General features: G+C 43.4%; 1 protein-coding gene across 2 annotated transcripts in view; it reads right to left on the bottom strand.

Annotated features, from left to right (window-relative positions):
* LOC132990301 (plexin-A1-like) overlaps nucleotides 1-16,762 on the bottom strand; it is a 261,264-nt gene that overhangs the window by 67,411 nt on the left and 177,091 nt on the right. For both annotated transcript variants that reach the window (XM_061058473.1, XM_061058474.1), the window contains exon 11: nucleotides 3,156-3,252. In XM_061058473.1, the coding sequence (XP_060914456.1) occupies nucleotides 3,156-3,252 (97 nt within the window). The remainder of the gene's footprint in view (nucleotides 1-3,155; nucleotides 3,253-16,762) is intronic.

Here is a 16,762-nt window from a genome sequence, read left to right as displayed (position 1 = left end):
ACCAGTTAAACAGATTGGAAATGAGCTAAAGTGGAAAAACAGAGGAAAAAAAAAAGCAGCAGAGCAGAGCTCGGAGGAATCTCCTCCTCCTCCTCCTCTGCTGCAGACAGACGGCGGCTGGACTTCAAAGCCAGCTTCTCTCGCATCCATCTGCCCGCCTCGGCCGTCCGCTCGGCCTAATCTGATTAGCCACGGCTCGGCTTAAAAAGTAGCACGACGCTAATTAATCTGAACCAAATGAATGATTTAATTAACATTAACATCTCCACTTTACACCGGGGCGAGAGCCGAGCCAGGGCCGAGCGGCTCTGCCTCAGACGGATAATAATACGGCTCCGAAATCCGAGAGAAAAAGGACAGAAAAGGGTGAAGCAGTGGGGGGATTAATAGAGGACGGGGAGAAGAAAAGGTGGAGAAAAAGGAGGAGAAGGTCTTTATGAGATTTGTGTGAGTGAGGATGTTTTAATAATGCAGGTTTTAAAGGAGTTTACCGCTAAGCATTGCATTGGGCTCATAATCCCATCAGGTTTTGTGTGAAGCTTTAGGACAATAACGTTTATCTGTGATGCTGTTTGTGATTCATACCGATTACTCATCCATAACCTGGCCCTGGCATATCTTTGGCTTATTGGGATGAACATCCGGACTGGTTTCATTTGAAGCTTCCTGCATACATTCTGTGCAACCTGCACATTCAAGTAGCCAGCTCTGCTTACGCATAACAACTGTAGGGGAATGTACTTGTCAAGTCCACACACACACACACACACACACACACACACACAGAGCTGTAAGATCATTGGATTTCACACTTCCAAACTCTCAGAGGGAAACGCCACTGCTGTCACATGCAACGGGCCGACTGTGGCACGGATCCCTGGGGCCTGTTTCCATAGTTAGCTGGATGAAAACGTCCTGTTTACATGTTTTTATATTTCCTTTAATATGAAGGATTTAAGGGGGGGAAGAGAGTCCCTAAATTCTTCTTTTTTTAAACTCAACACTGAGCAGTCCTTCTCTCGTCTGTCTTTTAGTCCCACTTTCATATTTGATTTCAAACAGGCTAGCCTCTCGCTCTGTCTCAAGAGGAGAGGTACTACCTAGGCCTCACGACAGCAGCCGTAGCAGAGAGGTGTTGTAGGGCCTGTCATGGAAACACCTAGGAAGGATGGTGCCCACCTGATGACCCCCAGTGATGTTGCTGCCTCCCTTTATCCCCCCTGCCTTTAGTACCCATCCCCATTAGGGACCCTGGAAACCCTCAGCAGGCACGACCATCCCCACTCACATCATCTCAGGTTATAATGCAGGTAACACCTAGTCCTAAGATTGCACTGATACTTTGATCTAAACGTTGTAAAGTATCAAACACCAACAAGCTAAGTACAAGGAAACCAAAGGCAAGATGACACAACTTTGACAGACTGAAACGCTGTGTATGAACCATGACTTTCAGCAGCTCTATCATGCATAGTGATGACTGAGGTTGAGTTATATTTGGGCTTTTATGCCTTTCACTGATAGGACCATGTGTAGAGTAAGAATTTGTTCAGCGAGAGTGGGGGATGACGTGCAGGAAAGTTCTGCAGTTCTGACTTGTACCCGGGCCGCCTGCTTTGAGGACAAAAGCTGAATTTGTACATGCGCGATCAGACCACTAGGCCACCGGTGCCACTTTTGTACCAGAATTCTGAATTTGCCATCTCAACTTTGAACTGTTTATGCTTCAGAGGCACGTCCTACTTGAATGCACAGATATTTGATTTTCTGTTTTGCAGCTGCAGCAACAACACATCTCTGCACAAGCTAAACTCTGGATGTTTAATCCATCACAAATCTATCTTTCAGCCGACGGAGACGTAACTACTATCAGTGAAACCAGTGCAATGCATCGTGGGGCCACATGCTTTGTGCGGCCAATAGCTACTGTCAGTTGATGTTATATTATTACTGATGTTAAATAAGCGCCCGTCAGCGCTCTGTTAGTAGAAGCAGACAGCTTAGAAAGTTTTTCTGCATGGTGACATACATCGTCTGTTGTGGTATTTTCTGGAATAGTTGTGTGTGTCCGTGCATGTTAGTATAAATGAGCGTGCACATCTGTTAGGGGTAAGGGGGGAGGGCTTAAAAAAACAAAACGGATTTGCACCGGGGTCCTGCACAAGTTTGTTACGCTGCTGCTTTCAGCGCAAAAGGACACAAAAACCTACAGGAGCATATTTTAAACAAAATAACACGGGCGGAATAATCAGGTCACGACCGAAAAGCAACTAATTTTCAAGCAATCTGCAAAATGAACTGTGTGCCTGACATTTATCAAAATGAGGTCAGATGGAACACAAAGGGAAGGGAGATGAAAATGTGCACGTGTGGCCGTATAAAGGACGGAGAGTGAATGGAATATAAAAAATAAAAAAAAAACTTGGGAGGAGAGAAGAGTAGGGAGGGTTAGTTAATCTGAGTCTGAACATGCAAATGTGGAGGAAAAAAGACTGCGTGACACACTTGAGAGCAAGACTTTTATTATCTTGTGTAATGGGACGTCTAAAATCATTAGCCTCCGCCACCCAATGTATTACACTTGATAAAGAATTTAGAATTGGTAATTGTTTTCCACTTCATGCACACATAGGGATTAAAAATAATAAATGCCGTCCCTCCATGTCAGTTTCTGTTTTTCTTTATCAATCCCTTTATTCTCACCAGCCCCCCCGTCCCCCCGCCCCCCCCCCTCGCCATTACATGCTGCATTTATCAAACCTGTCATGGTTTAGCCATTTGTTTATCCTCTTCTCTAACATCCATCCCTATTAATTTCTGTGTTGGATGTTTGTTTGTTATCATCGCTGTCCATCAATCACTCCCTTCCGCACCCTCTTTTCATACCTCAGACAAGAATAACGTTTTTTTTCTAAATGGATTGTACACTTTCACCTTCTCTCCCTGATGGCTGTCAAAAAAAAAGAAAATAAATTACACATTTCTTATGAAGGGGAAAAAAGCTGCACGCGGCGTTCACAGAAAATCATTACAGGCAGATAAACAAGCAGGACTGATTCAAAAAAAAAAAAAAGAAGTGTGACAAGCAACAATACCCGACCAAAAATGAGAGTCAGGAATAGAGAACACAACACAAAGAAGAGAAAATGTTCTACCTTGAATGTCAAACGGGTTGTCTATGACGAAGTTTCCATTCCACACCACGGAGAGGTCGACTGGCAGGTCGCTGATGTCACCGCCCTCGTAGTCGTACTGAAAACAAGCACACACACACACACAAAAAAAAAATGGAGCGTGTGAGAAAAAGTTGATTTATAATGGAGTCGATGCAAATTTGAGATATTGCATGAGATATTGTTTAATTTGCATAGTGATTCGCCCGGGCCAGTTCGCTGCAGACGGCGATACAGCCCGAGCATTCACACACGCATAAATCCATATTTACCAAAACAGACATATTTCATAAATACACGCAGAGAAATAACAGATGGGTTCCAGCTGAATGGTCGTGGAAGAATGGAGACAAGAATGGGAAGGGAAGGAGAGGAGATGAGGCAAGACGGGAAGGGAGAGAGGACGAGACAGGTGACGAGAGGGAAATCGAGGAAAGGATGAAGAGGAAGGGAAGAGAATAAGAAGTGGAGGAGGAGGAGGAGGGGAGGTGGTCAAAGAGGTGAGGGCAAGCTGAAATCAGACAGTGGTAGATGTGCGAGAGGACCTTATTCATTTAGGCATGAGCTAAGTGGTGGGATGAGGGTGAGGGAGAGATAAGATACGGAGCAGTGTAAAGTGAAATTGGCATTTCCAATTTGCTCCCTGACACACTGGATTTGATAGACGGGGCTCGACCATCCCATGTGGCCAATGGGGCCTGAGACACACACACACACACACACACACACACACACACACACACACACACACACACACACACACACACACACACACACACACACACACACACACACACACACACACACACACACACACACACACACACACACACACACACACACACACACACACACACACAGTTACACACTCTTGATCTCAGAGCACTTTTTCCAAACCCTTTTCTGATTCACAGCCATGCCTCAAAGATTGAATATATCACACTGTGAACACAGAATGTGTGCTGTAACTTGTTGATTTTGTCCTGAAGGTAGATAAAGTCCAAATTAAAAGCTGTGAACTTCCTGTTCCCAAAACACAGATAGTCAAAAATAATACACAATATGCCGGATCATAAGAATATCTGCTTCATCCTTTTGGCTTCTTTTATTGTGAAAATCACATTTCAGTCAGTAACACACAGGTTACAGATTTAACCATTTATCACTAAGTGGAAATACAGTTATTTTTTGGAGCACTGGCCGCACGCTTGGAGGACTACAGCCTCCGTACATGGAGCGCACGCACTAACCACTAGCCCACAGGTGCTCCAATATGTGGAAATCTTTGTCTCTCTTCTCTATAATGACTGACAGCGTGTCTGAAACTCTTGATAGAGTGGAACTCAAATTGCTCATTGCAAAAATTCCACTAAATACAGTTGCAAGAAAAAGTATGTGAACCCTTTGGAATTTCTTAGTTTTCTGATTAAATTGGTCATAAAATGTGTTCTGATCTTCATCTCAGTCTCAACAATACACAAACAATTATATGTTTTCATGTTTTTGTTGAACACAACATGTAAACATTCACAGTGCAGGGTGGAAAAAGTATGTGAACCCTTGGATTTAATAACTGGTTGACCCTCCTTTGGCAGCAATAACCTCAACCAAACGTTTCCTATAGTTGCAGATCAGACCTGCACAACGGTCAGGAGGAATTTTGGACCATTCCTCTTCACAAAACTTTTTCAGTTCAGCAATATTCTTGGGATGTCTGGATGACATTCACAGTGCAGGGTGGAAAAAGTATGTGAACCCCTAGGCTAATGACTTCTCTAAGAGCTAATTGGAGTCAGGACTCAGCCAACCTGGAGTCCAATCAATGAGACGAGATTGGAGGTGTTGGTTAAAGCTGCCCTGCCCTATAAAAAACACACTTCAGTTTTGAGTTTGCTACTCTCAAGAAGCATTACCTGATGTGAACCATGCCACAAAAGCGCTCTCAGAAGACCTACGATTAAGAATTGTTGACTTGCATGAAGCTGGAAAGGGTTACAGAAGAATCTCTAAAAGCCTTGATGTTCATCAGACAAATTGTCTATAAATGGAGAAAGTTCAGCACTGTTGCTACTCTCCCTAGAAGTGGCCGTCCTGTAAAGATGACTGCAAGAGCACAGCGCAGAATGCTCAATGAGGTGAAGAAGAATCCTGGAGTGTCAGCTAAAGACTTACACAAATCTCTGGCACATCTCTGTTGACGAATCTACGATACGTAAAACACTAAACAAGAATGGAGTTCATGGGAGGACACCATGGAGAAAGCCACTGCTGTCTAAAAAAAACATTGCTGCACATTTGAAGTTCGCGACAGAGCACCTGGATGTTCCACAGCACTACTGGCAAAACATCCTGTGGACAGATGAAACCAAAGTTGAGTTGTTTGGAAGGAACACACAACACTATGTGTGGAGACAAAAAGGCACAGCACACCAACATCAGAACCTCATCCCAACTGTGAAGTATGGTGGAGGGGGCATCACGGTTTGGGGCTGCTTTGCTGCATCAGGGCCTGGACAGATTGCTATCAGCGACGGAAAAATTAATTCCCAAGTTTATCAAGACATTTTGCAGGAAAACTTAAGGCCATCTGTCCACCAACTGAAGCTCAACAGAAGATGGGTGATGCAACAGGACAACGAACCCAAAGCACAGAAGTAAATCAACAACAGAATGGATTCAACAGAAGAAAATACACCTTCTGGAGTGGCCCAGTCAGAGTCCTGACCTCAACCCGATAGAGATGCTGTGGCATGACCTCAAGAGAGCAATTCACACCAGACATCCCGAGAATATTGCTGAACTGAAAAAGTTTTGTGAAGAGGAATGGTCCAAAATTCCTCCTGACCTACAGGAAACGTTTGGTTGAGGTTATTGCTGCCAAAGGAGGGTCAACCAGTTATTAAATCCAAGGGTTCACATACTTTTTCCACCCTGCACTGTGAATGTGTACATGTTGTGTTCAACAAAAACATGAAAACATATAATTGTTTGTGTGGTATTAGTTTAAGCAGACTGTGCTTGTCTATTGTTGTGACTTAGATGAAGATCAGAACACATTTTATGGCCAATCTATGCAGAAAACTAGGAAATTCCAATGGGTTCACATACTTTTTCTTGCAACTGTATTTAACTTCAAATATGAGCTTGATAAGTAGCTGAAGTTATAAAAATAGCTACACAGGCAAAAAGGACATTTTTCTTTGAAATATTAATATAAAGAGAAACAATCTTTTAAGCTCAAACCGGAACAAATTGATTCACAAAGTCATCAAAAAACTGACTGATGATCTAACTGGAAGTATACCGTTGGGGGTCTGCATGTTCTGTAGATTGAGGACTAAATGTAGACATGAAAACCTAAACCATGCTTTGGTTGCCAGTTTTGAATCGAAGTATTTTGGCAGTGAATGTATTGAAGACACAGTCAGCATAAACAATATGTACTGGCAAGGAAAAGCTGGGACAGGGATCAGTTTAAACTTTTCTTTGTGAAGATGATATGGAAAATACAAAACAAATATTCATCACTGCACAATCAATATTTTTAGGAGGGTTGCTATAAGGACTTCTCAAGAAATTACAGTGGAAAAGTTTTCAGATTAAGAAAAAACTTGGTGTTATTTTGTGCTGGCAAAGGTTTAAAGTCTTCAGGGAGATCAGCTAAAGGGACAAATGGAGTGAAAGAGGAAAAAGGAGACATTGTACGGAGCCACAGAAGGAGGAGTGTGGTAAGTCTGGATGTCTATAGAGACATTTCAGAAAACAGAGAGGGACACAGACCCACCTAACCGCAGGATTCTGGGAGGTCAGCATCCCCAGAGCGGAGGGACTCAACCAAAACACTCTGACTCCACAAAGGAGCGCCTGATTGGTCTGTTTTTCTTCCCACTATATAGTTCAGTGTGACCCTGATCCCATCACAAACACACAAGGAAGGCTGTTGAATTTATTAGCATCACTGCTACATCCCACTGTTTAAAGGCCAGCGTGTGGCAGCATTAGCCGCAGAGAAACCACAGGGCCAACATACACACACTCGTGCTCACACACACACACTCCTCCTCTCTCTGCGGTGTGGCCCCCATTAAACTTTAAGGGTCTGAACTTGTCTGCCGTCACCAAAACACTGGCTGAGCTTGTTCCCTTGTCAGTCCCTTCCCACCCTGCTGCCCGCCGCATCATGCTTTATTCATACTGTCACATGGTTTTAAAATGCCGACACTAACCACACTGTGACACCGCGGCCCCTGTGCCACCCAGTCAAACTGAGCAGCACCCACTGCCTAAGTGACCACCAGGGCGACACTTTGGGACACTTTCCAGATTTTAACACATAATTAAAGACAGGGGAATGAAAATGAATCAAGAGAAGCAGCAGAAGAAAGATTTAAGGGACCACAAGATAAACTGAATCACAAGAACTGATTCATCACTTCATCTCTTTAATGTTTTGATTTTGTGTCGACCAAAGGGACAACTTTGGGGAAGCTCATGTGAATAAAGAATAAACCACAGGTGTCACAAAGCATCTGCAAAATAATGAGAAACGATGCATGAAAATAGATATGTAAATGAGCAACATGAAGAGTCCACAGCCACACAATGAGGCTCTATATGAGGCTTTTTAGTAAGAAAAATGGGTGCTTATAGCTCCATCATCATCATTATAATTATTCTACCAAATGTGCGAGTACATCATCAACACTCTGTAGGATTAGTGGTGGAGCGACCGGGCTCGCAGTCTTGGATTAAATCTTCTCTAAAAACTTAATGAAGTCACATCAGGACAGCATTCTGATGAGCTGACACTTTAATAAAGTATCACACCGGCAATGTCAGTCACTACTTATTACTCTACTCTCACCTCTGAACTTTGAAATTCTTATTAAATGAGATTGAGGAGTTAAAGTGGTGACCGCAACTTCATATTCACATCCAATCTCAAGAACCTTTCAGCCAGTTCTAGTTGCTGTAGTTTACCGCCCTCCTGGCCCATATTCTGAGTTTTTATCTGAGTTTGCAGAATTTTTATCAGACTTAGTCCTTAGCAGTGATAGAATAATTGTTGTAGGTGACTTCAATATCCATATGGATGTTGAAAATGATAGCCTGAGCACAGCTTTCATGTCACTATTAGACTCTATTGGTTTCACCCAGGGTGTAAACGAACCTACTCATCATTTTAACCACACCCTGGATCTTGTTTTAGCTTATGGAATTGAAATCCATAACCTTACAGTTTTCCTAGAAAATCCTCTGCTATCAGACCATTTTTTTATTACATTTGATTTTGTCCTACTAGAATTACCTCTGCCTGGAAGAGGTGTGCTTTCTAGAAGTTTGTCGGATAGTGCTGTGGCTAGATTTAAGGAAGCTATTTCAGCTGTTTTTGATTCAGTACCGTGTTTCAACCCAGTTGGAAACTCTTACGATAGCTTTAGTCCCTCTCAGCTAGATCAGTTTGTTGATAGTGCAGTGGATTCGCTGAGAGTTACTCTGGATTCGATTGCTCCCCTGAAACAGAAGGTTGTCAAGCGGCGGAGAGTGGCTCCATGGTTCAACTCAGAAACCCGTACTCTGAAACAATCATCACGGAATTTTGAAAGAATATGGCGTTCGACCAAAACGGTAGAATCTCGTTTTTTCTGGCAGGATAGTCATAGAAGATATATGAAGGCTCTACGTCACGCCCGAGCTGCCTACTACTCCTCTCTAATCGAGGAAAACAAAGGCAATCCTAGATACCTTTTCAGCACTGTAGCCAGGCTGACAGAGAGTCATGGCTCCATTGAGCCTTGTATTCCTCTAGCCCTCAGCAGTAATGATTTCCTTAGCTTTTTCAACAACAAAGTTCTAGACATCAGAGACAAACTTGGTAACCTCCTGCCCTTACCTGGTGCAGATACGTCTGATACGGCAGAGACAGTTCCAGGACCAGATATTAGTCTCGACTGTTTTTCTCCAATCAACCTTTCAGAGCTATATTCCATTATTTCTGCATCGAAACCGTCAACCTGTCTTTTAGACCCAATCCCAACCAAGCTGTTTAAGGTTTTAAAGTCTTTCCCTTAGTTAGCAACTCCATATTAGATATGATCAATATGTCTTTACTGGCAGGCTATGTACCACAGACATTTAAAGTAGCGGTAATCAAACCTCTACTTAAAAAGCCTACTCTGGACTCAGGAACTCTGGCTAACTACAGACCTATATCCAACCTTCCTTTTATCTCGAAGATCCTGGAGAAGGTGGTAGCTAAACAGCTGTGTGACTTTCTCCATGACAACAGTTTATTTGAAGAGTTCCAGTCAGGATTTAGAGTCCACCATAGCACTGAGACTGCACTAGTTAGAGTTACAAACGATCTACTTCTAGCCTCAGACAGGGGACTTCTGTCTGTGCTCGTCTTGTTAGATCTTAGTGCTGCTTTTGACACCATTGACCATCGCATCCTGTTGTACAGACTGGAGCATTTGCTTGGAATTACAGGGACTGCTTTAAGTTGGTTTGAATCCTACTTATCAGACCGATCTCAGTTTGTACATGTTAATGATGAGTCCTCTATGCACACTAAAGTTTGCCATGGAGTCCCACAAGGTTCAGTGCTTGGACCAATTCTTTTTACATTATATATGCTTCCTCTGGGAAATATTATGAGGAAACACTCCATACAGTTTCATTGTTATGCAGATGATACTCAGCTTTATGTATCAATGAAGCCCGATGGTACCAGTCAGTTATGTCAGCTAGAAACATGCCTTAAGGACGTTAGGACCTGGATGACCAGAAATTTTTTGCTACTTAACTCAGACAAGACTGAAGTCATTGTGCTAGGCCCTAAGAACCTCAGAGAGACTTTTTCTAGTGATGTGACTGTCCTTAATAACATCAGCCTGGCATCTAGCACCACTGTTAGGAATCTAGGAGTTATTTTTGATCAAGATATGTCTTTTAGCTCTCACATCAGTCAAGTTTCAAGAACAGCCTACTTTCACCTTCGTAATATATCCAAGATCAGGAATATCCTGTCGCAAAGTGATGCAGAAAAACTAGTTCATGCATTTGTTACCTCCAGACTGGATTATTGTAACTCTCTTTTGTCAGGGTGCTCTGGCAAATCTCTAAAGACTCTTCAACGGGTCCAGAATGCTGCAGCTCGTGTACTGACCAGAACCAGGAAATGGGACCACATTACTCCTGTCCTGGCTTCTCTGCACTGGCTCCCTATACAGTCTAGAATAGAATTCAAGATCCTTCTTCTCACCTACAAAGCTCTAAATGGCCAGGCACCATCTTATCTTAAGGAGCTACTAGTGCCGTACTGTCCCTCGAGAGCGTTGCGGTCCCGGAGTGCAGGCCTGCTGGTGGTACCTACAGTCTCCAAGTGTACTATGGGGGGTAAAGCCTTCAGTTATCGGGCTCCTCTCCTCTGGAACCGCCTTCCAGCCGGGGTCCGGGAGGCAGACACAGTCTGTATTTTTAAGATTAGACTTAAAACTTTCCTTTTTGATAAATCTTATAGTTAGGGCTGGTGCTGGTGTAGACCAGCTCTTAGTTATGCTGCTATAGGCTTAGACTACCGGGGGTACTGGCACCCTGAGCTCCTCTCTCTCTCTCTCTCTCTCTCTCTGCATATACAGTACATCATATTACTGCATGTATCTATCTATAAATCTCAGTCACTAACCACCTACTTTCCTGGGAGCTCTTGAGCTCTCCTAGGTTCCTCAAGATCGTCGGTTGACGGCTTGCCAGAGCAACCCCCACCCCACCACTACCCCCTCCCCACCGGATCGTGGGTTGGCGGCCTGCCAGAACAACCCCCCACACCCCCTCCCCTCCCCACCGGATTGCTGATGGACGGTCTACCTCCCCCCACCCCCTTGCTCTCTATCCCTCTTCCTGCATCTTATCCCATCTCTCCCCCTATCCCTTTCCAAGCCCGGCGCAGTCTAGGCCTGTGAAGACTGTTTCGTCATGAGCCGGGGATCCGGCCGAAGATTTCTGCCTTTTAATAAGGCAGTTTTTTCTTACCACTGTAACTTTTGCTGCTTTGCTAAAGTGCTCATGATGGATAGGCCGGATCTTTGTAACATAGCAATAAGTAAGGTCTTTTACCTGCTTTTTGTAACATAACAATGAGTAAGGTCTTTTTACCTGCTCTTTTGTAATGTTAACAGACAATGAGTAAGGTATTTTACCTGCTTCTTGTAAAGTGTCTCGAGATAACACTTGTTATGAGTTGACGCTATACAAATAAAAGTTGATTGATTGATTGATTGATTGATATTGCAGGCGCGTTGATGTTAAATGGACAATTTTCACCTACTTTTCAAGGAAACTTCTTCTATGTGAGTCTAGTTTTGCAATATCAATTCATCAATCCTTTATCTTCCATTGATCAAGGGGCCGGGTCAAGTTTCCCCAGACGTTCATCTCCCCTGCAATGTTTTCAAGTTCCTTCTGGGGGTGCCCGAGGCGCTCCCAGGCCAGAAAGGATTTTCATGATATTCATGCTGCATTCATGTGCTGCTCGTTTGGTCCAAGTTCCCGAGTTGGGAAGTCATTGTTCAAAAAGTGAATGTCTCTGTTACAATTTATATTTAAGCAAAAAGTTGATGTGCAATACGTGAATTAATAAAAAGTATAATAACATTAACAAAACTTATTTTGCCCCCCATGTGATGACGATTCTGACGTCAAGTTGGGATGTCGGGCACTTCATTCTTTTCTGAGTTTCCGAGTTGTTGTTCCTAGTTGAGTAGTTGACTCCCTGATACTGATCAGACGCCCGAGCCATGCAATATATGTTTACTTTAAAATACTGATGACCAAAATGACAATCCAAGATAAAATCTGCTAAGAACTCTACAGTATAAAGTATTTTCCTCCAGCATACTGTAGCACTCTAGATGATGTGGAGGTCATGTGTGTGAATGCATGTGTTAATATGATTACCCCGAGCTGAACTTCCTGCATCTCTGGAGCTCCAGAAGGAAACAGAAAGGACACAGACACGGTTCAACCTCTATCCTGACCTGCAATGGGATCTAATCTAACTGTAGCTAATGAGCATGCATTTCCTAATATAATAATACCAATAACAATAATAATATGATTCACAGCACTTTTAGAAACTAACTTACAAAGTGCTGCACATGCAGAGAGGAAAGCAAAGAAATGTTAAACATGAAGGGAAAAGACAAAGTTTCTGTTTCCAAAGTAAAAAATGTAGGTTCAATTTCAACGTAAAAGTAAAAGGAAATAAAATAAAGCAAAGGTAAAGTGTTGGAGTTACCATTAAAGAGGATAAAGAAATCTGTAATCCATTATTTTGTTTTTTACTCACAGGCTGAAAACAGAATCATTTACTTAAACTATGTTTAAAAAATATCTTGGCTGTCTGTTGTGTCTGTGATTTATTATCCATGCTTCTATTTTCCACATTTTCTGCATTCAATTATATTTTTTGTCTCCCGGCCATCACCCTCTGGATTCCCTCTTTGGCCTCCTTGGAGGATTTCCTCCATACTAGTCATTCCTCTGGTCTACTGGTGATTAGGTATTTTCATTTTCAACCTGCTGACCTACAGCTTGTTTGGAAAGAAGGGTTCACGTGTGGTCAGGTACGTCTGAGGGGTTGAAATATTTCCCTTGAGGACATTTTTGAACTATCAGTTTGAACAGATATTGATCACCAGCATGTCACTGATTTTGTTTTTAGCTTTCATCTCAACTCAGTCGCACCAGAGCTGCTAAAAAAACTGTGGTTGAACCCTGTCGGTAGAAGTCACTCCCCCCGCCTGCTGAGCGGCCTCTCTGCTGGACTGCCATCCTGACTTTCCTCCCCTGAGCACCCGGAGCTGCTGGAGATGAGTAATCAGACTCATTACTGAAGCCTCTGGCCAGCTCCTCCATGTCACTGCATGTAATTAATCTACCTGAGCCAGCTCATAGTGTAGGGCCCCCTGGGGAAGAGAGGGGAGGGGAGTATGGGTGAGGAGAGGAGAGGAGAGGAGGAGAAGGAAGGGATGGGGGACACAGTCAGGGAAAGTTGGGCGCATGCAAGTGGAAGGCTGCTATAGAGGAGATAAAGCTGAAGTAAGAGGTAAGGAATTAAGAGAAGAGGAGGAGAGATTAGGAGGCAAACGAGGACAGATATGGAGGGTGAAGAAGGAGATGAGGAGAGCTGGAAGAAGAAAATGGAAATGGTGTAAACAAGGGAGAAGTGAGGTACTGAAGGAATTAAGGAATGAGAAGGGTGCAAGGGAGGGAGAGAGAGGAGAGGTGACAAAAGGAGAAAAAAAAGGAGAGGGAGGGGAGGAGGTGTAAAAACTACAAGGTGAGCACAAAGCCGTCCCTGGCCTCATTACAGTAACATACCAGGCTGGCTCGGGTTCATTCGTTATCTGCTCCTGCACTCGTTTATTCTCCCGCTACATGAATCGTCTCCGTGGACTGCATGTCTCCATGGATTGTATGAATAGATATGGCTGGGTTGTGTGTGTGTGCGCGCGTGTGTGTGCTTGAGGTACTGAAAAGTGCCGATGTTAACAAAACAGAGCAGCTGGCAGGTAGAGGAGGGGTACGGCTGGAAAGCGGAGCAGCGTGTGCATATGTGTGCGCGCCCATGAGCAGGTCACCCTCATGTAATTAGTCATGTTGAAGGATACTTGAGCGAGTGTAAAAATATACTGTGAGCGCACACACACACACACACACACACACACACACACACACACACACACACACACACACACACACACACACACACACACACACACACACACACACACACACACACACACACACACACACACACACACACACACACACACACACACACACACACACACACACACACACACACACCCTTTCAGAGCAGTTCAATCTGTTTACTTGGTGTTTTCTGTGTTTTTATTACAATTTGATATTTTTTTGTTAAATTCTAAATGAAAAAAAAAAGCAAATATCCGTTTCTTCCAAAAATGTAAATAATGGCTCTTAAGCCTTACCTGAGACTTTTTTTCTAGTTTTTTTTGTAATTGCACTGCTTGAGGCTGGATACACGATATTAAAAACATGGGAAGCCACAGACATAAGGACAGTTCAACCGATCATAATCCTCCGATCGCACAAACTAGACAATTCAGCCAGACCGTGAGACCGGTCAACAGACACACGAGAAACTCACAGAAACTTGAATGATCAAACTTCACTTCAGAAGAAAGAAAGAAATATAAGGAGAGCGATCAACATCTATGTCTCGCATGAGACTTTATAAAAGCACCTGTGTTGTTGCAATAATTCCACAAGCTGCTCTCCTTTAATACTCCACTTGGCTCGGGGCTCGGTTGTGTTTCTGTTCGCTGCCGTGTTTGTGAGCTGTACGAGGTACAACACATATAGTATGGGACGCCATGTGGGGGCGTTATATCCCATACTATACGCGGTGTACTGAGTGAATCGACTGAAAGGGAACGGGGAGGTTTTGACTCGATCAGAAGCAGTAAAATAATCGTATTGACACAATACACACTTGAGAATTATTTGGACTAATAATCGGTTGTGTCAGGCCTTGAATAGGTCCACTCTCCCTGATGGTTAGGGTTTCGGAGAAGGATTATTCAGGCCCAAAATCATCTAGTGTATAGCCAGCCTTAGTTACTTTTCTCTTTGTCTCTCCATCTTGTTTGCAACTTTGCAAACTTTGGAGTCGCCCCCTGTTGGCCATTAGTACCAATGGAGGTTTAAATCACTTAAGTAACGGCTTCACAGTCTTTGCTCTCAACGTACAGAAAGCTAGCTAGCGTTTACCCAGTTAGCTAGCTAGCATGACACAATAATGTAGGAGGCAGTGTGTGTGTGTGTGTCTCGGTTCATATGTTGTACTGTACTTGAGCTACATGACATTTTTTGTAAAAGTAAGAAAAAAGTCTAGACTGCAGTGAAGTCTAGACCAATTTGTAAACACAAAAAACATGTCATCTTTCATCTTCCTAAAATATGCTGTGCTTATCAGTTCCAGATGTATGGACAGTGGTAAGTTCAAACACTCACACACACACACACACACACACACACACACACAGTGTTTGATAGCCTATGTGTGTCAGTGTAATAAATCATGTAAAGCAGGTTGCAGGTTGCCGGTTGCTGCTGATGCTACAGTCTCCGTCAGCTCCACATGATTAGGAAGAAGATCATGTGGAGAATCTCCATATGTCTGCTCCATGTTTGGGCTTCCAAACCCCTGGGGAAGAAGAAGGGTGTGTATGTGTATGTGTGTGTGTTTTCATGAACAAACCAGTGTGTCTCCATGCAACTTGGATGCAGGCTGTGTGTGTTTGTGCACGCGCTCACCAGAGTGTGTTTCCCTGTGAACATCCTGGTGTGCGTCCATGCATACTTTGGCTCCCTGGTGTATTTGAGTATGCAAGTTCAATGTTTCAGTGTTTGCGCGGCGGCTAAATAATGCACAAAGAAGACAGTAAGATGGAACGGATGACTGTACATCTACTGCTGGCTAATTTTCTCTGTGATTTATTACACTCTACTGTCCCGGGCGTAGCCAGCTGTGATACATGTACACACAATCCCCCCACTGAGAATACTGAACACAATAGTCACAAGTACACAGGTTCTCAATCACACATGGATCTGTGAGTGCTGAACCTTTTAATTCACTTTTTCTCTTCTCTATATAGGTATCTGAAAAGTGCGGGGTAAGTAGGGTAATTTAAACCCATAATAATACCCATTACCCAAATACCCATTTGTTTAAAAGTCTCAGCCTCCTAAAGCTGCACTTGTCACGTTACTGAGCGTCAAAAACTGGTTAACATCCGTTTAAAAAAATGTACAAAGGATGTTAGTAGCCACAAACCCGCAGAGAATACGAACGATCATCCAACTGTGCAACTCTCGCAGTTTTACCATTTTATTCAACGCATCGTTGTGCGCTTTGAGGCACGCAACTGGGTCACTCTCACTGCACATAGGAATTCAAATTTTTGAGATGTGGGAAGCCGATTTTTCAAGACAACAATGTCACAAAAGAATGATAAAATATCTCCATTTACTCTCTTGTACTGTACTGTAGAGCGCCCCCCGCCCCCTCCTCCAAACACTGATCCTTCACGTTTGGGAATGTAACTCTAGTCTTGCAATAATACAAACAAGAGCCATAAATCTACCACACAGCATGACAACCCCCACATCACTCAAAACCTTCTTTAAAGGCATCTGAGGTGTTGAATTCGGGGGCCTTGTTTGCTTTCCTGTATTGCAAGCAGATGTTTCCAACAGGCCATAGAAGGTGAAACCAAGATTGCATAACTAACTTGCTAACCTTGCTGCTGAACAGAAAACCAACGGTGCATGGCCGGAAGAAACTGTGTGACCAGTCTCTATTACCCCGACCGTCCTTCCACCCTCTGTAGTTCTGGTTAATCGCAGCACTTTCACTTCTGCACAGATCATGATTTTCTTTCCTTTCAGCATCACTTTCTCATCTTTTATATTCCAAATACACCGTCTCCTCCATCTGTTTCTCCCTCATTTGTTTGTTTCCCCTCAGCCGGCCTGCT

Source organism: Labrus mixtus, chromosome 15, assembly GCF_963584025.1.
Source record: "Labrus mixtus chromosome 15, fLabMix1.1, whole genome shotgun sequence".
NCBI lineage: Eukaryota > Metazoa > Chordata > Actinopteri > Labriformes > Labridae > Labrus > Labrus mixtus.
This window is presented reverse-complemented; position numbering and strand designations above follow the sequence as displayed.